This window comes from Pteronotus mesoamericanus, unplaced genomic scaffold (genome assembly GCF_021234165.1).
Source record: "Pteronotus mesoamericanus isolate MK-2021 breed Mesoamerican mustached bat unplaced genomic scaffold, CSHL_Meso_final contig_347, whole genome shotgun sequence".
NCBI classification, from domain to species: domain Eukaryota; kingdom Metazoa; phylum Chordata; class Mammalia; order Chiroptera; family Mormoopidae; genus Pteronotus; species Pteronotus mesoamericanus.
This window is the reverse complement of record NW_026555137.1, coordinates 19,892,518-19,915,046: the sequence shown is the minus strand read 5'-3', so window position 1 is coordinate 19,915,046 and position 22,529 is coordinate 19,892,518. Positions and strand designations below refer to the sequence as shown.

The window sequence follows — 22,529 nt, the reverse complement described above, 5'->3', positions numbered from 1 at the left end:
AGCCAAGTTGTTTTTTTCTTTAATGATTATCATCCTTTAGCTTAAATTTTTTAAAGCAAGTTATTGATCTTTTTGGTCAATGTATAACTTGATTGAATTTTGTTCTTATAATTTATCCATTGTATGCAAAGGTTTTATTTGATTCTGCCTAGAGAATGTAATGCTTGAAATTGTAGAGCTATCTGTGTTCCCTCCCCCACCCCAGTTTTCTCCGATAACCTGGCAAAAGCATATGTGCACCTGTTACAGTAGGAAAGCAACCTCCTTGCTGTTTCCCCTTTAGAGAAAGAATAAAGCATAATAAGGCCTGTAAGGATTCTTGTTAGGGATCATTTTATGGGTACAGGTTTTACTCAGTGATGGTGCTGAGATTTTCCCAATAAAGTAGTGATTTGAACCTGGTATTTACACATCTGCCGATCTTTAAAATGTTTTTTCTATTAAACTATAATTCACATATCGTAAAATGCACTCTTTTAAAAATGTACAATGTTTAAGAAAAAAAAAAAAAGCCCTGCTGGTGTGGCTCAGTTTCTTGGAGTGTCATCCTGTAGACTTAAAGGTTGTGGGTTCAATTCCTAGTCAGGGCACATACCAGGTTGCATGTTGGATCCCCGGTCAGAGGAATGTACGAGAGCAACCAATCAGTGTTTCTCTCTAAAAGCAATGGAAAAATGTCCTCAGGTGAGGGTAAATAAATAAATAAATATGTACAATGTTTGGTGTTTTTTAATGTATTCACAAATTTGTGCAACTAGCACCATTATCCAATTCCAGAAGCTCATTTTATTATTTGCTGCTTTATTTTGATATGAGGATTTGATTCTAGTTTCCTTCTTGATAAAAATTTGGAGGAAAAAATTAAAACCTTTTTATTGGTAAGTGTATATACATGTCCATATTTCCTGTATGTTTTGATCTCTGAGAAGCTATAATTGTCAGTTTTTCTGATACCAACTAATATGGAATTTTAAGTTACTGTACAAAATTTGAAGCTTGAATTAATCACTTGCTTGAAATAATAAGGATCATTGAAGTAAGAATTGCATTTCAAAGACAGTTTCTGACGTTCCTGGCTCACTTTTTTGTTTGCATCTGATCATTTGCTGTTCTATGGCATATGTCGTGTCTAAAGTTCTTCTCATTTGGTTTACAATTAATTTAAAATTAATAGCGATGTGTGATTAGCTGTTAGTCTTTTGTGGTAAACATCTCCATGTAATTAGCTTTGTTTCCAGTAGCACTGTCAGATGTGGGTCTATAAACAAATACCTTGTCACCAAAGAAGCAACCATGTCAGAGGGGGGTAAACACCAAGAAGGTTCTCAATCTGCTCTCTTTGCTCCTGATTTTAGTTCACCAGTTTATTGAGAACTGGTTTTGTGTAAATAATTTCCTGGCTAAGCTTCTTTAAAAGGAAGAGTTAAAGGAACCTCAGGTATAATGGTATGATTTACACTGGTTGTATATGTAACAGTGATTGTATACCTTTTGTGATTTCTGGAGAAATAAAATCAGAAGTACTACAGTAGGAAAAAAATAACTCTATTCAGTTCATTTATTTAATCAACAAGTATTTATTGAACATCTATGCTGTGCCAAGCACTGTTCAGGTACTTGAAATATATCAGTGAACAAAACAGGAATTTACAAAATGTCTGCCTTTAGAGCTTATATTCATTCTCTCATATGGGGGGAGATAAACAATGAAGTAAAAATGTAAGAAACAAGTAAATTATATGATATGATACATTTGTAAGTGTTGTGGAAATAAGAGATTGGGGTCGGCAGGTTTTAAATTTGAATAAAATGGTCATGGTAGCCTAATCGAGATGTTTGAACAGAGACTTAGAGGAGGTGAAAGTAGAGGGCTCCAGGCTGTTCTGCTGCAGAGGATACTAGAGAAATGAGGTGTATTATCTGGTAGAGAAAGTGAAGTCAGGACTTTTTTTATTTTTTTTAAGTGAAAGAAATAACATCATACTATGGAAATAACAGTATGCTGATGAGACTCAATCTAATACAGGCAGAAAAATGGATACAGGAGAGGGAAGCATACCTTGCTGGAACAAAGTCTTGTATATGTGGCAGGGGAAAGGGAATCTAGTCCATAAATGGGGAATGGTGTTAGAGTAGAATCTGGACATTTACTGAAGGAGGTAGATAGATGTTTTATTTTGCCAATCAGTGTGTGCGTGCGTGTGTGTCTTTCTGGTGTCTGAAGGCTTCACACTTGGCAAATCTTAAGAAAGAAATTAGAACTTTTATGAAGATGCAGATGACTTTGTTAGCCAAATAAAGCCCAGTTTTCTCTTTCTGTGTTTTACAGATTTGATATGTGTTATCTGTGACATTGTGACTTTCTCTCTTGCTAATGATAAGGACTTACAGGGCATCCATAAAACCCTAGCCGAATGTGTCTTCTGTGACTGCTTGAAGGCAATAAGTACGGTTTTAAGATTGGCTGTATTCTACAGTCATGGTTAGAAAGTGGAGAGAGAAAAGCCGTGGCCCCGAGATGCTCTCTTCTAATCAAGTTGGGATCAGGCTCGTGAAGCCTGTCGTTACCATCCCAAGCTCTGACCCTGTTTCGCGGGTTTATGCTCTGCTAATATGAAGGAAGTTGGTTTTTCCTACTACCTATGATGTGCTTTCTAAGTAGGGGTTAAACGGCTTTAAGTAACACTTGAACTACAGTAGTTCTTCTCAGTAGCAAACTTGGAAGATTTGCTTTGTTTTTTTTCCAGGGGATAATTTTTAAGTTATTTGACTGATCACTGAAATCAAATAGTGAAATTCCCCATATCGTTGTAAAATCTTTAATATCATAATAATTTTTGCTTTCTGTATATTGATCTATATAAAAGATGACATTTATCTTGTCATCCCTTTGGAAAGGCATGAAGACAAATGTAGAATATGCTGGATTTATCCTAGCCAACCAAATAGAAAAACCCTACTTAAAGTGGTGGTGTGTTGTTTTTTTTTGTTTGTTTTTTTGTTTTTAATCTGTTGTCCTGGCTGGTGTGTGGTTGAGTGATGGCCTGCGAACCAGAAAGTTGCCAGTTTGCTTCCCTGTCAGGGCACATGCCTGAGTTGCAGGCCAGGCCCCTGGGTGGGGGCATGTGAGAGGCAACTGATAGATGTTTCTCTCCCGCATCAATGTTTCTCTCCCTCTTTTTCTCCCTTCCTTCCCCTTTCTCTACAAATAAATAAAATATTTTTTTAAAAGTCTGTCAGTTTACATTTTTGTTAGTGAACTTGTTCATTGCCAACTATCAACAATGTTTTCCTCCCTGTAGTTAAGCAATAGTAGTCATTATTCTGTTTTATTTTATAAAAAGAACTTATATTGCAGTCTATTCAACGTTTTTTAGTGTCTTATTCTGAGCAGATTGGTATAATTTTTACTTTTTTAACACTGATTATGGGCCTTCTTAGAACCAGATTTAGAGTTTTTTTGGTGTGTGTTACTTTTGTCCTTTTTAGTAGTTTTACTTTTTTATTCTACTTTTTTCTAACATCAAATAGATGGTGTTAGATCCTTTTCCAAACATCTTTCTAATTTACTTGTTCAATATACAATGTAATTGGAAGGGATTTTTAACATAATACAAAAGAATCATATTGTGCATTTTATGAGTATTTGTGTGTATTTGATGATGATGATGCTGCTGCTGCTGATGATGATGATAACAGTGGTGGTCTCTTACAGGTTCTCTCCGGTCCCTGCCCTGACCCCCAGTAATAAAGATCTGCCTTCCCCCTTTTAAAATTAGCTTTGCACTGAAAGTGTAAAATTACTTTCTCTAACTTCCTTAATCTGAGAGTAGGCTCTAGTATATTTTACTACAGATAGTAGTAGGATATTTAATATGGGGCCTTAAGCTTTTTGAAAATTTAGGGACCAGTCCTCATCTATTCTGATCTTTCCCTTAATCTTTTAAAATAGCACTAAATAAACCTGAAAGATTTTCAGGAAAATAACCCTTTTTATTCTTTAGAAATTTAGAAAACTGAAATTTAAATTAGGTTTCTGTAGGTATTAGGAAATGGGATAAGATTTCTAGGATACCTATATTCGTCAACTTGGTATGCTTATTCTTTGTGAAATTAAGTGGAAATATCTTACTGTTTTCTTTCCCTAGACCAGAGGAAGAGTCTTCTTCATCCTCCAGTGATGAAGATGAGGATGATAGGAAACAGATTGATGAGCTACTAGGAAAAGTTGTATGTGTAGATTACGTTAGTTTGGATAAAAAGAAAGCACTGTGTTTTCCTGCATTGGTGAGTAACTTTAGTATAAAAGAGTTTAATTTTCAACTATATAAGTTCATTAAAAAAACAATTTTCTGTTTGTTTTTCATAGGTACAAAAAGGCAAATGATTTTATCATCATTTAGTTCTGACAAGGATTATTCTCAAAATTGTTTTTGAGCACACAGAACTCTTGAGGTCATTTAAGAAAGGCAAAAATCATACCATCAGCAGGGGTGTCCAGCCTGCGGCCTGTGGGCTGCATGCTGCCCAGGATGTCTGTGAATGTGGCCAAACACAAAATCATAAATTTACTTAAAACATTATGAGATGTTCTTTTGTTTTCGTTAGTGTTTGTGTATTTAATGTATGGCCTAAGACAACTCTTCTTCTTCCAGTGTGGCCCAGAGATGCCAAAAGGTTAGACACCCCTGCTTTAGAGGCTAAGTGTATGGGAGCTCAATGAACTTCTCTGCTGGGAAATTCATAATGCAGACTTTTAAAACTCATAAATCGACCATGCAAAAGAATAACAGAATCTTTCTTGCTACTATTGTCTGCAAATGAGGTCTATTTGTCACTTTTTTCAGTGAATATATTTTGTATTCTTTATTTTGAGTGCTTAGTTTAGTGTTTTGTTCTGTACAAAATAAGTACCCAATAAATTATGATTGAAACCAATGGGGGCAATTATTTGTTTTAACAAACATAAACACTTTATGATACCTTTGTACCTCTGCATGTTTCTACCTATCCACTCAGCATTTATTGGCTACCTGTTACATGCAGGATTGCAGTAAGACCTTTAACAAGGATTATGAGATAGGTGTAGTTATATATCCTCATTTAGATAGAACTATGGAAATAGAGTAGCAGAAGGGTTAAGTAATTCATTAAGCTTTGGCAGTGGTGGTAGTCTGAAAACTTAAATGTTAGTGTTTGTGATCATTTCTTTTTTCCTAAAGTGCTAAGATTGTTTATAAGAATTTCTTTTGAAAACATGTTTTAAAAAACAGTTTTGTGTATCTTTTTTTTAAACAAGAGGAACATTAAATTTTTCATTGTTATATTTTCAGTATCAATTAAAGATTCACCATAATTTCTAAATAGTTTCTTTGATAAAGAGAAAAATATTTGTGGGTTTATGATATTGAAAGGTCAGTAATCTGCTTAACCAAACATTTCACTAATGTTTTAAAAATAGAACTATTTATATATGTTATCCTTCTCCCATAATTGAGATCTTTCGGATAGTTATGATTAATTTTGTCAACCAGAGTATGACATTGTGTTCTAAAACAATTTTGACATAATATTTGCATTTATATTTTTAAAATGAGTAAATTTTACAAGTGTTTGGGTAACATTATCATGTTAGAAAACAGTTGCATCTCTTAGAAACTATGAATAACCAAAAGCGCACCAAGCATTTACCCTTGGTCAGGCACTGTGCTAAGCTAAACATAAGTGGTTGCATTTAGTCCTAATTGAGACTGAAAAATAAGTGGTATTTACCCTCATTTTAAAGGGAGGAAATCTTGGCTTCCATGACTCATACAGTCTTCCCTTTCAGTTTTCTTCACCGTTTCTTCTCTAAGCAAGCTTTACATGTGTTGTTCAGGTACAGAATATATCACTTCATGTCCTGCTTAGGGTGATCTCATCCCTCTTTATAGCATTGTTTGCAGATAACAAGCTGAAATGCCTTAGGGACCAAGGAAGTAATGTGAGTGAGTGAGCAGGATAAAATAGGGATCGTGGCATCTGTCAGAATGTAGCGAACCTGTGAGTCAAACGCCACTGTCAGCAGTGGACAGAACTATCATGTGTTTAGTTTCCAAAACCCTAAGCTCATGAGCAGAAAACAAAATGAGAGATTTGGCTCACAGTTTTAGACCCAGGGTTTAGACTCCTGATATTTAGGCTCTTAAGTTTATATCTTAGAGTTCAAATCTCTATTCTGAGCTCCATCCTGGATATCTCTCCAGTCAGTATTTCCACTTGCATGCTATATAGCCACCGCAAAATTTAATAAGCCTAAAAGTAAATTTATTCTCTCCTTCCCCATTTTCAAACTTGGTCCTTCTCTGTTGTTTTCTTTCACAGTGAGTGACACCATTTACATAAGGCAGAAACCTAAACAGCCTATTCTCTCTCATCTTGCCACTTCCCTAATTATGTCTAATATTTCTCATTCCTTTAATATGTCATTACCACCACTTTACGTTCAAGTCACCATCTGTCACCTAGATGATTGTAGTAACTTAGTCTCTTTCAACTCTTACCCTTCTCTGGTCCATTTTTTAAACCTTCTAGTATAGTAATAAATCTTATACAGACTCTAGAAAGGTACCTGCTTGGAAGTATTTACTTTTTAGAGTGAGTAGTATTATGAAGAGAGTTAATAAATGTTCAAGTATATATTTAAATGTAAATAATAGTAGAACCTCATGTCTGGATTTTTTTTTAAATTTTTTTTTAAAGATAGAGACTCCTGATTAAGGTTCTAATATCTGATCCCATTTTGGTTCCTGTCCTTCTCTTACCAGTGACGTAGACCCTCAGCTAAGGCCCCAGCTCTACCTCTTTATCCATCCCTGCCCCACTTCCATCCCAGCTTTCCACGTCCGGCTAGGAGGTGGCCCACAGTTTTAGCCTAGTTGTAGCTGTGCGTCTGCTTTCAGCGCCATGCCTGTGCGGGAGCAACGAGGCAGCCCAGAGGCAGGATGCAAATGTAAAGTTACTTGTGTTTGTGTTCACATGTGTGTGCTGGTTTGTCCTTAAACTAGTTAGTTTTTAAACTAAGCTGAAACTATTTACAAACAGATTTAAATAATTAGTACATATGTAACTCTGTATAAATGTGCTTTTAGTTCTAATAGTTTCACACTTTTTTTTAAAAGGTGGTTTGTCCTGATTGTAGTGATGAAATTGCTGTGAAAAAAGATAATATTCTTGTTCGATCTTTCAAAGATGGCAAATTGTAAGTATAATTCATTTGGTATGAAAAATATGCTGTTTTTACCAAAGTAGGGTGGTAAATGATAAAATTGTTATTTCCAGTGACATTACTCTGTTACTTTTCGTCATTCAGAATGTTTCAATGTATGAACATTTTTCATATTATTTTTGTGTGTAGTTTTATAGTATGTCTTCTTGTTCATTGTGGTCTGTGCTTTCAGTACTATATTCTTAGTACTGTCTGATTTGTGGATTTTGCCTGTTGATTTTTTGAGACAAATTTGATATATCTACCATATCTAACACTTGATTGATATATTAGTTGATATATTTATTATTCTTGAATGTCTTGTTAGGAATCTTTAATATTTTTCATTATATGTAAATTGTTGTATTGATACCTGGTGTATAACATTTGACTTCTGTAGTAGTCTGTGGATTAAAATAGGTTGCTTTACATGTATGTTAAGAAAGTGATTTTTCATGTAGAACTTTCTTAGAACTGAGTTACAAATTTCTATGGTGTTTTTTTTTCCTTTAAGAATTGTGATCAGAAAACCGTATATTTATACTCTGACTTACAGGGTGATTATACAGGGTTCAGCACAAATTATACCCCTTTTTTATTACAAAATCTTTTATCATAAAATCATAAGCATGTAATTCTGTAACATAACAATATCACACTCAAGTATACCATATGACATTTTAGGTGAAATGTTCAAATTAAAACCATAAATCATTACACCTATAATAGTACCTTGCCAACCACACTCAAGCAGGCCTTACTTCTGCTGGAACCTATATTTTAAAAGGATGATCATGTTTTTGTTATAAATGTCTTTTTTTTAGATTTTATTTATGTATTTTCAGACAGAGGGAAAGGAAGGGAGAAAGAGAGGGAGAGAAACATCAGTGTGTGGTTGCTTCTCATGTGCCCCTTCCTGGGGACCTGGCCTGCAACCCAGGCGTGTGCCCTGACTGGGAATGGAACCAGCAGCCTTTTGGTTCACAGGCCGTTGCTCATTCCATTGAGCCACACCAGCCAGGGCTGATCATGTTTTTAAGATTGGTGATTGGGATTTCAAGTTCTGAAAAGTGATTTTAAAAACAACTTAGGAAAATCATGTTAACAAAATTGAGATAATATGAGAAATTTGAACATGGAAATTGAATACTGGTTTGATGATAGTAAGGAATTAATTTTAAAATGTGATGATGGTATAATTATATTTTTTAAAAGAATTTTAAAGCTCCATAATGAAACATCATAAGTTAAATTATATAATGTCTGGGATTTGCTTCAGAATAACCCAGTTGGGGTGGGAGGGAGCAGGGAGGGGTATAAATGAAGCGGTGATGGCGAGTTAATGATTGGTGTGTGGTGGGCAGGTGGGAGTTCATTGCGCTGTTCCCTCTGCTTTTGTGTATATTTGACATTTTTAAAATAAAAACTTAAAAGATACAGGCAAGCTGAAAAATGTTTGTGGAATAGTTTTCAGGCTTTTGTGGATGGAATGACACAAGCCAAATGCAGGAAAGCTGAATAATGATTTATTAGAGTAAAATAGGAAGTATATATGATGTATATGATAGAACCTCTTACGGTTATTTGTATCCTTATAGTTGTGTTCCACAAAATAAATTGTATATTAGACTTTTGCTTGTGAATCTAAAATACAGTTTAAAAAATTGTTAAAGGAATATTTACATTATCAACTAATACATTTTTCTCTCAGTATTAAAGTTAGTAATTTCTATGATTGTTCCAAGATAAGGGCAGATTCTTACTGTTGGATGTCTTATTTTTTGGATTGATGCATTCTGCTATCCAAACATTTTATTTATTGATATTTTTGATATTTTAGTGTTTTTAGTATTACTTTTAGCCAGGGACCCCTGATATTTGAGAATACCTGTTGTTTATACATCTCTTAAAGGTAGTGTCCTTTTGTAGATGATTACATATATTAAAACCCTACCTAACATTTTATTTGGAATCAGCAACCCTGTGTACTTTAATTGTAAATGTCATTATTCCTATATTTTCAGTAGCTTTCTGTGGTGTGTAATTAGGCTCTTAATCTCTGTTGTATTTTTGTGTTTTCTTCTTTAAAATTAAAAAAAAAAAGTACTTCAGTACCAAGAAAGGATGTCCATGAAATTACTAATGACACTGCACCAAAGCCTGATGCTGTATTAAAACAAGGTAAGGGTAATCTTGGAATAAATTATAGGTAATTTAAAAACTGATGAGATGTGGTTTTGGAAGATTAAATCTTCTTTTGCTCTTTAAAGAATATTGTTTTAAAGTAGTCTTTAAAGTTATACTTAGTCTCTGTGACTTTGACTTTTGTAAACCCATGTGTCTTTTTTTTGGTGGTGGTTTTTGTTTTTGTTTTGTTTTTAATAAAACACACAGGGTAGGTAGAGTTAAAGTAATACCTGTAGCTCTTCCCCTCCCCCCTGCCCCAAGATTCTTTTTTATTTATTTTTAGAGAGATGGGAAGGAAGGGAGAAAAACATCAATGTGTGAGAGATACATCAACCGGTTGCCTTTTGCACGCCCCCAGCTGGGGACCTGGCCCACAACCCAGGCCTCTGCCCTGAACCGTTGACCCTTTGGTTTGCAGGCTGGCACTCAGTCCACTGAGCCACACCATCCAGGACCCATGTGTCTTTTATTATTGTAGGTTTCCTTTTTCTTTTTCTAGCTTACTATTATTTAAAAGTGTGAAAGAACTGTATCAGCAGTTACTATTTTGTCTGGCTTTTGCCTCTAAATAAAATGTTATAGTTCCTGAGGATGGTAGAAACAGGAATCAAAGTAATTTAATTTGGCATTTCTTGTAATGTAACAACTGTTGTGTTATGCTGTGTTATGTTATAGCGAATGCTCTAATTGTATTATGTCATTTTATATTACGTTATGGTAAATGCTGTATTCCTTACTAGATTTTTGGCCATTGTGAATAGCTGTGCATTTTCTCTTTGCCTGTATTCATCAAATCCAGTAATATGCTGTGTGGATTGGTTAAAAATCATCAAGAATTTGTGGTTTAGTCCTGGTCATTGTAGCTCAGTTGGTTGGGCATCGTCCTGCAAACTGAAAGTTCTCAAGTTTGTGAGTTCGGTCCCCAGTTGGGGTGGGTGCAAGAGGCAACCAATCAATTTTTCTCTCCCTCTCTTCCTCTTTCCCTCCCCCTCTCTCTAGAATCAATAAAAGAAAAAAAAAGATTTTATGATTTAGAATTTATTTTCATGTATAAAATGAGAATAACTGTATAATTGTAATTGATGTTAATTGTTAATATAATTCAGGTTTAACTAGAGATGTATAGAGTATACGTATACTTTCAGGTGTTGTATGTTCATTACAGTGGCTTTGCCTGGTAGTACTGTTTGTCAATTTGTTGGATAAACGATTAAAGATTTACCTGTCCTAGCTTTGGCTGGGTTGCCGAGTTGGTTGGAGTGTCGTCCTGTACACCAAAAGGTTGAGGGTTCAATTCCCAGTCAGGGCACATACCTGGGTTGCGGGTTCATGCCCCAGTTGGGGCATGTACAGGAGGCAACCAATGTATGTTTCTTTCTCCCCCTTTTCCTCTCCCCCTTTCTTTCTAAAAATCAGTAAACATATTTTGGGGCAGGAATTTTATTTAAAAACTTAAAAGCAGCAGTTTAAACAGCAGTTTAAAAAAAAAAGATTTACCTATCTTAAAGCTATTTTTACTAGACGTGCTTAATTTTTGTTTAAAAGAAGAAAACTGCTGTTTTCTCTTGTATTTGTTCGAACCTAGGTCGCCTTCCAATGGTAGCAATGTTGCCATCTATAAAAATGGTTTGATGCTTAAGATTGTTAGGACTGAATGAGCTGATACATGGAAAAGCAATAGCTCACTGTCTACCACACAGCAGACAGTTCGTAACTGTCTGCAGGATTAGCACAGTAGTTATTTCTTTATCTTGTTTAATATTTGTAGACAAGTCAGGTGTCTCATTTCTCCAGTTCATGTAGTTTATGATCTCTTTCCAGCCTTTGATCAGGCACTTGAATTTCACAGAAGTAGAACTATCCCTGCTAACTGGAAGACTGAATTGAAAGAAGATAGCTCTAGCAGTGAAGCAGAGGAAGAAGAGGAGGAGGAAGATGATGAAAAAGAAAAGGAGGATAATAGCAGTGAAGAGGAGGTAAGTAAACGCAGTTGATGCCCTTTACATTAAAAATTACAGTTGGGCTTCCTTTGTGAGTTAGGCTTTGGCATAAAGTCATTAATCACTTAAATAGTTTTAGTATTAGAATTATTTCATAGTAAAATCATATTTGTGATATTCATCATAATCAAGTAGTTTGCTTGCTTACCTTAAAATAGAAATACGGTTTTGTGAAATTAAAAATAAGTATAGTTATCCCAGTAACTTCAGAAACATTTCTTAATTTTGCTGTGCTTTTGGCTTATCAGATGATTAGGGAAATAGCCATCTAATATATATAGTAGAACTTTCACATGCTTTTCACTGTCATGTAGACAGCTGTCACTTCACACAATGTTTATACTACATTTGCATATTTTATTGAAATACCTAGAAGAGCATAAAATATATATTTCATCTAGTATTAAAAAACAATCAGCAAAAAAAAAAGATTAATGAGAATCTTAAGTAATTTTATCTAACATAAATTGGTGGGTAGTTTTGATTATATCATAAATAAGACATCTGAATTTGTATGGACCAAAGAGCTAAAATTTTATTTATTTTTTTAAAATTTAGTTTTAGACAGGAAGGGAGGGAGGAAGAGAGGAAGAGAAACATCAGTGTGCGGTTGCCTCTTACATGCCCCTACCTGGGGACCTGGCCGGCAACCCAGGTATGTCCCCTAACTGGGAATCGAACCCGTGACCCTTTGGTTCACAGGTGGACACTCAATCCACTGAGCTACACCAGCGACGGCTCAAGGAGCTGAAATTTTAGTTTTTTGTTGTAGCTAGTACTTTAGGTCTAGAGTGACAAGTTCCGAAAAAAGATGTCCATAATATTACTAGTGACATTGCACTACTTTTAATGGTTCGTTGAACAACTTCATAAAAGTTTTGGGTGAGAGGTACAGATAGTGAAGGCAACTATATTTGATCATGAAACAAATTGTATTTAAAGTTTTCAGGAAGCTAAATGTCAATATGTAATATTTTAGGTAAGTTACAGAATTCTGCCACATAACTTTTAGTAAACAACTCTTAATGACATATGGTTGTTTTAGAGTTTGTTTTATGATATAATGATCTATAATGGCAATGTGCAGTGTAAAAGTTTCCCTGGCTTTAGTTCTCTCCCCTGCTGCTTTCTGTTTAAAAGTCCCTTGCCTAAAACCTTTTCAGGTGGCTTCCTTTTTTTTTTTTTTTTTTTTTTTTTTTTAAGATTTTATTTGTTTATTTTTAGAGAAGGAAAGGGGGAGAGGGAGAGAAACATCAATGTGTGGTTGCATCTCACACACCCCCTACTGGGGACCTGGCCTACAGCTCAGGCATGCGCCCTGGGAATTGAACTGGTGACCCTTTGGTTCATAGGCCACCGCCCAATCCACTGAGCCATACCAGCTAGGGCTTAGGTTGCTTCTTATTCTAAAAGTCAAGCTTCACTTTTAGGACCTCCTTTATAATCCAACACGCCCCTTTTTTTCTTTATCAACTTATTTTGGTATGCCTCCCCACTTGGAACTTGGTGCTGTAGCAGTATCAAATTACATACCTGCTTCTACTCACCTTCATACATACAGGACCTCTACCTACAGTGCCCTTCCCTTCCGTACCCCAGTCAGCCTGACACACTCCTGTTCTATTTTCAAGCCCGACTTATATGTCACCATTATAAAGGGAACCTTTGGAGAGTTCATAACTCCATTTGCTAGTCTGAACTACTATAGTTCCTTGCACATAATTTTGTCATTTATGTATGCGTGTATATAAAAACACATACATATGTGAGCACATTGGTTCATGTCTGCTTCCTAACTTCTCTATAATCTATACGCTCCTCAAGGATGGAGACTATGTCTTACTGGTACTTATATTCATAGTGTCTGACATAGTATGTAATACATAACAGATGATCCATAAATATTAATTACCAAACTTTTAGTGCTTAGATTTGTGTTTCACAAATGTTTTTGCAAGCAAATCTGGTTTCCAGTTTAAGGATTTTCTTATGTTATATACAAAGTTTACTTAAAATTTTTGCAACAGGAATAAATTTGGCAGTTTATGAAAAGCAAATATTATACCATGGGGTCATTTAAGGTAATATCTAGAAAACAAATTTCCTTAGACTTACATCAGACTGCCTTACCAAAACACAACATATGTGGACCATGTTTAAATTGAGAAATACACATTTATTATAAGCAAATGAATAATTTTCATTTATTCTTTTCTGCCCAACTAGCAAAGCTAATAGTTTATCCACATGGGTTTTGTTTTTAATTGGTCTTCCTCTGCTCTGCTAGCTTTTAACATAAAGGGGTAAGTTTCATTCGCACAATGACATTAGACATGTGACTTTTAAAAATTAAAATAATTTAGACTACCAATAGAAAAATATGCTCCAAACTTTTAGGGTTAGAAATACACTTGCCTCAGCCAGAGTAACTGTGAAGCCTTGGTGTACATTTTGGACCACTTTCTCTGCAGTTACTCCTAGTCAGTGCTCCTTTTTCTTTCATTTGATTCAGCACCTGACCTAGCGCCTCCACTCACTGGTGCTCATTCAGTGTTAGTTGAATGGATGGTAGTCACTGAATTGACGAGTGCCTCAGTCTCACCTACTGTCCTGCTCCTTGCAGGTTGCATCAGGACCAGCTCCCTACTGCCACAGTGGCAAGAAGCTAGTCCTTCCCTTGTAATTGATAAATCGGGGAACTATTTTATTGCTTGAAGATTTCCCTAAGTCTGAATCTTCAGACATTGTAGATCAAGCTCGTTCCCCACTCCCCCGATTTCACACGCGCACAGCACTGCACCGCGGGGCTGTGTGCCGTGGAGGGACTGGCAGTGACGGCTCCTGGGCCCCACGCTTGAACAGTCCCACACGGTGCAGTGAGCGAGTCAGTCTGATGTTAAGTTTAAGCCCTGACCTGGTTTAATAGATGCGTGTAGGTCTTCCTGAGCCTGTGACTCTGACTTAAAAGAATTAATCTCTTATGTGGTAAAAAGTTGACGGGCCATCTTTGTAGTCTCATTTCTCATCTGAAATTAAATTTGGGATGGTCACTATGGAGATACCTTTTAGGACATACTCCTCTCTAAAGCATAAAGTGCCTATACTTTTCTGGGTTTGAATGGCTTAATACCAAGAAATAATTTTTATTTGGTAAAAGCCTTTGAAATATTTTAGTGAGTATTAGTCTTTGTTCTTGGTAGGGAATCTGCTCGTACTATTAAATGCTTAACTGAGAAAAATATTCTGTTCTTCTGTGACTAAAATTAGGAAGAAATAGAACCATTCCCAGAAGAAAGGGAAAACTTTCTTCAGCAGTTGTACAAATTCATGGAGGATAGAGGTAAGTGTTTTTCCTTTTTTTCATCGCTAATGTTATAGACATCAGATAACTAATACTTGAAAAATAATAACTTATGTTCATTAAGCTGCATGTCACTGGTAATGACTATCTTTTTGATTGCCAACATCACCAGCACCTAGCATAGTGTGTGTGACATAGAAAATGGAATGAGAAATTTGTATTTTGATAGATATCATGGCTTTGGACCTGTAAATGCCGGTGTTTTGTCCTTTTTTCACACCCATCAGTAGGATCCCAAAGAAGTCTTCTATTAGGGACCAGCAGCACAGAGCAGTCATAGTAGCACCATTGTATTTGCACCTGTGCAGACACCACTAGTCAAAGGCCTCCTTCTCCAAAATCACTGTTGGATATACTTGGTGGGGGGAGGCGGGATATGTGACTACACTCTAAGGTGGGCCACAGTCTTTTTATAAGAATTAACCCATACAGAGAGAGCCAGAAATAGAGAAATGTAACAGCATCTCAAGGTGACTCTTGGCTTAGCTTATTGAATCTGCCTAATGTTGTTGAAGACATGAAAGGACTGGGGGTAAGAGGAATGGGTGATAACCTGTAGTGGTGACCTAGTCCTCTAGTAACTGTTCTTACCTGCTGTTCAGAGTATAGTTTCTCCTTTCCTGCGAAGATTCTAGCAAGAGAAAGGAGTCAGGAGAGGCAGAAAGCTTTCTAGATTGAACAGAAGGCAGAAATGAATGAGTAACATTTGGTAACTAATGACTTTTAAATCTCTGTTTGCATTGCTGATGAGTAGAAACTGACTTTGTTTGTCTTTTGCTCTCATAAGTGATAGCAGCTACTACAATGTAGTTAGTTGTCTTTTTATTTAACATACATTGTCCTTGATTCCTGTGTTATTTCTTTGTATGAATGGAGACTTGGACTAAGAAGGTAGGCTATTTCTTAGTCTTTTGTATAAGATAAAAAGTAAAGAAAATGAATACAATCTGATATTAGAACAGTCATAAAATACAATTATACCTGTCCTAATTTTTTTAGAAGGGGCCATAGGTTTTGTATCTCTGTCCTTCCTGTTATTTCCTCTACCACTTTCTAATAGTCTGATAGTTACAGTGTCCTTGCCCTGCATTTTTCTGTGTTAGAATGAAAGAAAACTATAGCTTTACTCTAGAAGCATTTAGAGTAGTAGTAATTTAGTAAAATTCAAAGGAAGTATTGCAAAAATAGATCTCCTTGTGGAGCAGTTGCCCTTCACTTGTCTCAGTTCTTTCTTCAGTTATACCAAACCTTTGTTACCCTGATTTTTAAAAATTTTACTTTGTTGATATTTTATTTTGCTGTCTTTGGTAGTTATTCTTTAACTCATCAGGGGAAAGAAAGTGGAATGAAACCATGTAAGGTTTCAATAGTTTGGTATGAGAAAAAAATTTTTAATGAAATGGGCTTAAGGAGTAGAGATGTTTGTGATTAACAAGGGATTTTTTTTCCTTATATGTACATTGGGGGGGGTAAAGCAAATTTATACTTGTACACAAAACCCAATTTATTCTCGTATTACTATTTATTAATTGTGTTATTTTCCATGTGAACAACCGTAACCCTACTTTTGGCCACCCTGAACACGTGTGTGCGTGCATGTGCTTTCAGCTATTTTTGGTGGTAATATGTGAATCTTTTAAAATTTTAAATAAGAAGTGTAGTGTGGTTTTAAAAATCTTTTCCAGTAGCATTTAGTTTTTAAATTTTATTTATTGATTGGGGGGGAGAAATATCAGTTTGTTACTTCATTTATTGATGCATTCATTGATTGATTCTTGTATGTGCCCTGACCAGGATCTAACCTGCAACCTTGGCATATCAGGTCAATGCTCTAACCAACTGAGCTGCCCGGCCAGGACTGTAGCATGGTTTTAATATATCTCATTCTCCTTAATAGGCACACCTATTAACAAACGACCTGTACTTGGATATCGAAATTTGAATCTCTTTAAGTTATTCAGACTTGTACACAAACTTGGAGGATTTGATAATGTAAGTATTACAGTTAGAAGTAATAATGTAAGTATTACAGTTAGAAGTAATAATGTAAGTATTACAGTCAGAAGTGAAACATTTTTTATCGTGTTTTTTCATCTACAATTTTGTTCCAGTCAATAAAAATGGAAAGTGCAAGTTAGAAACAGAGCTAGCTTCCTCCAACCAAATTAAAACTTAAAGATTTTTAAAAATGAGCTTCCTGACTTAGTGATGTTTGTCAGACTTTCATAAGCCACCTTTGTGTCTCTGAGTCACAGCATAACCATCTATGGATGGAAGTTCTTGCTTTTTTATGTCTCCCACTAGACTGTAAAGTCCTTGGGAGCAAGGATCTGTGTTAATATTCTTTATATCTTTAATCTCTTCTATTGTACCTGATATATAAAAAACATTTATATCTGTGTGTGTGTATGTAAACATGCAGAACATCTTTTTTTGAACTGAAGAAATTATTTTAAGGTTGCCATGATGTATGTATGGGACTTACCTGATTAAGACTACTCTGTGAAAAAAATTTCTGTAGAGTAAAATGCTTTAGTAAAATCCATAGAATTGCTTTAACTTACTAGCTTGTAAGTTTTATGGGACATGATATGTCATTTTTAAATTTTTATCTCTGTTTCTTATAAATTTTGGTTTAGGAACCTGTATATTTTCTTATTTACTATAGCTGGGTTTATTTTAAAGTCAAATGGTCTAATATTTTAACGTTTGTAACTCTCTGAGATTTGTAAGAATATTAAAACTTTAAAATGTTGTAAACCAATTTTTGGTTTAGAATTTATTGAGATTGATATTTTTCATCCCTTTGAGACTAGAACCAATAAATATAAACATATATATTCTGTGTTTATCAAAATTGTATTATGTTCCTACCTTTAATTTGAGAGTTTTCATTTCACTTTGCCCATTAGATTGAAAGTGGAGCTGTTTGGAAACAAGTCTACCAAGATCTTGGAATCCCTGTCTTAAATTCAGCTGCAGGATACAATGTTAAATGTGCTTATAAAAAGTAAGTCAGTGTCCTTGATAATAATAGCTCTAGTCAGTTTTTTTTTGTGTGGAAGGCAGGAGACAGTTTATCATATAACTGAGGCTAATTCTTCTAAGAAGAAATCAGAAATTTTTGCTATAGTAATCACTCTATAATACAGCATTTCCTAGAGTGTATTTGGTGAATATTAAATCTATGAGATAGTCTGTGAAGAAAGTTTTTGTGGCCAAGTGTATTTGGAAAGTACTTTGTAGAGGTTAAATGCCAAAGTTTTAAAAATCAGATAAACCTAAGTTTGAATCCTGGTTCTGCCAGGTTTTAGCTGTTGGTGCCCTTGGACCATTTATTTGTTCTCCACGTCTCCAGTTTCCTCATTTGTAGAATAGGATAATACTGTTTGTCTCATGGGATTACTCTGACGATGATATTTTACATGGACTGTGAAACCCAATGCCTGGCATATAAGAAAATACTCAACAAACACATGGTTTTACTAGTCCTTCTTGTAGTCACTGCTGTTAAAATTATTATGTGTACAATTTATGACTTTTTTCACTTTTAACATAGTTGGGTTTTTTTTAAGTTTTATTTATTTACTTTTAGAGAGAGGAGAGAAGAAAGGGTGAAAGAAAGGGAGAGAAACATCAATGTGAGAGAGAAACATTGATCGGTTGCCTCTCGTACATGCCCCAACCAGGGACCAAACCTGCAACCCAGGCATGTGCCCTGACTGGAAATCAAACTGGCAACCTTTTGCTTTGTGGGACAGCACCCAGCCAACTGAGCCACACTGACCAGGGCATAGGGTTTTTTTGTTTGTTTGTTTTATGAATTTTTTTCTTTGAAAAATGTTTCTGTGTGGGTTAAAAAGATTGGGAAGAACTGAACTAGAATAAATTACTATATTGATAAGGCTTACTATCTGAAAACTTAAAAGAAGTGAACACATTCTTTTAGAAACACAATTCTACAGTAATATTTTGAAGTGTTTTCCCAAATGTAATTTCTCTTCATGTTTCTAGATACTTATATGGTTTTGAGGAGTACTGTAGGTCGGCCAGTATTGAATTTCAGATGGCACTGCCAGAGAAAGTTGTTAATAAGCCATGTAAGGAGTGTGAAAATGTAAAAGAAATAAAAGTTAAAGAAGAAAATGAACCAGAAATCAAAGAAATAAAGATGGAAGAGGAGGAGAAGATAATACTGAAAGAAGAAAAGTCTACCGAAGATGATGTTGAAAGAAAGGAAAATATTAAACCCTCTCTGGTAAATCAGATACTGCCCTTTGCCACCTTTGTACATTTTCTACATCCTCTGTAAAATTTTTGTAGTTAGTTTACTGTATAATTTTATATTTTACTGTTTGCATTTTCTTCAGTAAGTGCTATTTTTGTTTTTTAAATAGCTGTTTGCTATTTTTGCCTCATGTTTTAGTAATGGCAGGAGTTTCTTAAAATAACTAATAATTTTCTCAGTATTAGTATTGGTTGGTACTTCCTTTTGCTAACAGATAGGCCGTGGAATTAGGTTGACGGTATTTACTTTTGTTGGTTTAGTTGCTCTGATCTTTTTCTAGGGAAGTAAAAAGAATTTATTAGACTCTATACCTACACAGAGTGATCAGGAAAAAGAAGTTAATATGAGAAAAACAGGAGAAAATGAAAATCCGGACGATAAAGATGATGAAATAACTGGGGTAGATGAACCCGTCAGCATAAAGGTAGAAGCCGAAGAAGAAAAAGGAAAATCTGGGTAAGAAATTCGTTTTTGGTTAAGATGCATTTGGCTGAATGAATTCTCATGATTTGCTGTTTGTATGTGTGTGTATGTATGGATCTAAATTTGATTGACAAAATATATAATAACTGATTTGCATTTATTACATTTAATAGCATTTGCCTCCTTCAGAGACCCTGCTAATGCAAATTTATAGCAAACGATCATATTTTTGATTAATTCTTCTTGCTCTCATCATGGAAATTTATAAAATTTTGAGCTAGAGAAAAGTACTCACTATAGTAAGTTCTGCTAAACAGCATACAAATTTGGGGAGATGGCTTTATCCCATGTTTTATAGATGGTATGTTGGTTATAGATTTTGACAGTTGTGTTCATTTTTTAAGCAAAAAATAAGAATGGAAAAGTGCTAATAATTTTTAAAAGGCCAAATTGTTATGCTGTGTTTTATGTGACAGTAGTGTTTACTTGTTTTGGTCAGTTTGGAATGAAGAATTATTTAACAGTGTAACTTGTGCACTGCCCGTGGACCCCTGGATTTTATAGGTGATCTTTGATGTCTAATCTTATTTCCAAGGTTTAAAAAACCTAAACATCCCTCATTGTTAGTGGTCCATTTAAGTAAAGTACAACCAAATTTTTTTGATCATTTTAGTATTTTTCTGAAATTTGGCCAAAACATGAAGCTGAGGAGGAGGATAAAAAGAACATGCTTAGATGAATATAATAAAAGGCATTTGTTACCTTTGTTACCTATCTGTGTGTACAAATGTGTACTTCAAGTATTCCTTACTGCTATTGGAAGTTACTTTGACTATTAGGAAACTTAGTAAGTATTCAGCCTTTTGCCTAAAATCTCTTGATCATTTTAGTGGTGTTCTGAAATTTTTGCTCAGCATACAGATAAACTTGGAAGAAAAAAATGTGGGTTTAGATGAATATAGTATAAGTGTTTGCTTATTACACTTGGTTATAGGTCTCTGTGTGTAAATGCTTGTTTGAAGTACTCCATGCTGCTGCTGGAGACTCTCTCAACTATTAAGAACTTAGTAAGGATTCACCTTTTTGCCTAAAAATCTTGAGTTTTAAATCTGCAGATAATTTTGGAGTATCTACTGTGTGGAAGACACTCTGATAAGTCTGTATTTTTTCTTTGTTACTGGTAATTATCTTATTTTTTCAAATTAGTACTTTAAAAATAATATATTTATTATAAATGTATGTTTTGGGTTTTAGTACTTCATTTAATTTTTCAGCTATATGCGGCTGTGTTACTTACCACAGATATCTATACATACGTCATACCGCAAAGCGAAATTATCCTCGTGTGGCCGCCCTGGCGTGCTAGAGGCTCTTCAGAAGCGCTCTGTGTTAGAAATGTCCGCAAGTGGTTTCTGAATTTTATTGGATCAGGGCTATAGAAAAGTTAATGATTATAAAGAATTAACATTTAAGTATTTTTCTAGTATGTAAACATTAAGTAATTAGTTACTACCAAGAACTTTGAGTAACTTGCCTCCATATTCCAGGTATGGGAGATTAAGGTAATTTATCTAAAATGCCTGGTTCACTATAGTAGGTGTTAATAATTTGTAGCTTTTGTCTTTAATTTGTTTCATTGTAAGGAGTGTGACATCAAACTGGGTAAATTTGATATTCCTTTGTAAATTCGGATGGAAAGTTCTTGCTGGTACATTTGGTTTCCCAAAATGTAGTTGTCTGAAAGATAAATTGTTTGTGTATACGTGTGCATGTGTGTAATACATTCGCCAACTTAATTTCTTAACCTATATGCTGGTTCATTCTGTACTTTCAAAGGCTATCTTTCTTAGCATTCTACATTCTAGCTGGTTTAGTTCATTTACCTCTGATTTTGCTACTAAGTTCTTAGAGTAGAATTTTCTATGGCTGATTCAAGCCAGTACTTGTGTTGTCTGCTTCTTTATACCTCAGTGTATTATTTACGTGGCTTTTATTTGGTTTGTGTCTGAAGTTGATGTTAATGTGAAATTTTTATTTTTAATTTTTTTTGCTTTGATTTATTAATATAGGGTATTAGGTTTTTATTCCAGATTAAATAAAGGTTGCTCTGGCTACACTTAAAGTAGGATTGTGCTTGCAATTCTTGCCGTCTACCACTTGTGCTCAGCACATTACGTAATGTAAGATACAGTTTAGGTTTTTTCATTTTTAAAAATTTTAGACTTTTTATTCTCTCTCTCTCATATGATGCTTCTGAGGTGCATAATAAATCTCTTGTTATGGTAACTACAATACATTCCCTTTTCTTCCTGATATTTTAACTTTTAATTTTATATATGTATATTATATATATTATAAAACATTTATTTAAATTTGTTAATAGCAGTTTTACTATTCAGTGGAGGACCTCATTTGTCACTGCGCAGAGAAACAAAACAGAAACCCCCATTTTATGGTGGTTATATTTGGAAATGCCCTGCTTTTCCATGTGGACTACAATGTGCACAGGGAAGTTCACTCACATTCCTTCGTATTTTAGGTCAAGCCTTCCTTTGTAAAGCTTACCCATTTTTGGTGCCCTTGGATGTAGTTAATAAGTTCTCTGAAAAAATTTATAAGAGAGAAACTGTGGCAGTGGATATAGGGGGGATAAATGATACTGGAAAAAACAGAATAAAAAGTAAAAAGAAAAAGAAATTGATTACTAGCTTATTACCTACAACACCCTTTCTGATAATTTCTTAGATATTTTAGCCATACTAATAATTCTTTCATTATAGAGAGGTAAATGTATTTTCAATAATAGAGTGAAGTTTGTAGATGATAAGTCTTTTTTTTTCCTCTTCCAATTCTCATCTGAGGACATGCTTATTGATTTTAGAGAGAGGGGAAGGAAGGGAGAGAGAGAGGGAGAGAAACGTAAACCTGAGTGAGAAAACATCAGTCGGTTGCCTCTCGTATGTACCCCCACTGGGGACTGAGCCTGCAACCCAGGCATGTGCCCTGACTGGGAACCTGTGACCT

General features: G+C 34.8%; 1 protein-coding gene across 4 annotated transcripts in view; it reads left to right on the top strand.

The window, feature by feature from the left end:
- The window catches only part of ARID4B (AT-rich interaction domain 4B), a 133,923-nt gene that overhangs the window by 75,282 nt on the left and 36,112 nt on the right, over positions 1-22,529 (top strand). For 3 of the 4 annotated variants that reach the window (XM_054576767.1, XM_054576764.1, XM_054576765.1), the window contains exons 8-16: positions 4,149-4,287; positions 7,161-7,240; positions 9,351-9,427; positions 11,255-11,409; positions 14,701-14,773; positions 16,692-16,786; positions 17,707-17,804; positions 18,809-19,052; positions 19,363-19,538. In XM_054576767.1, the coding sequence (XP_054432742.1) occupies positions 4,149-4,287; positions 7,161-7,240; positions 9,351-9,427; positions 11,255-11,409; positions 14,701-14,773; positions 16,692-16,786; positions 17,707-17,804; positions 18,809-19,052; positions 19,363-19,538 (1,137 nt within the window). The remainder of the gene's footprint in view (positions 1-4,148; positions 4,288-7,160; positions 7,241-9,350; positions 9,428-11,254; positions 11,410-14,700; positions 14,774-16,691; positions 16,787-17,706; positions 17,805-18,808; positions 19,053-19,362; positions 19,539-22,529) is intronic. The other variant, XM_054576766.1, reaches the window with a different exon arrangement.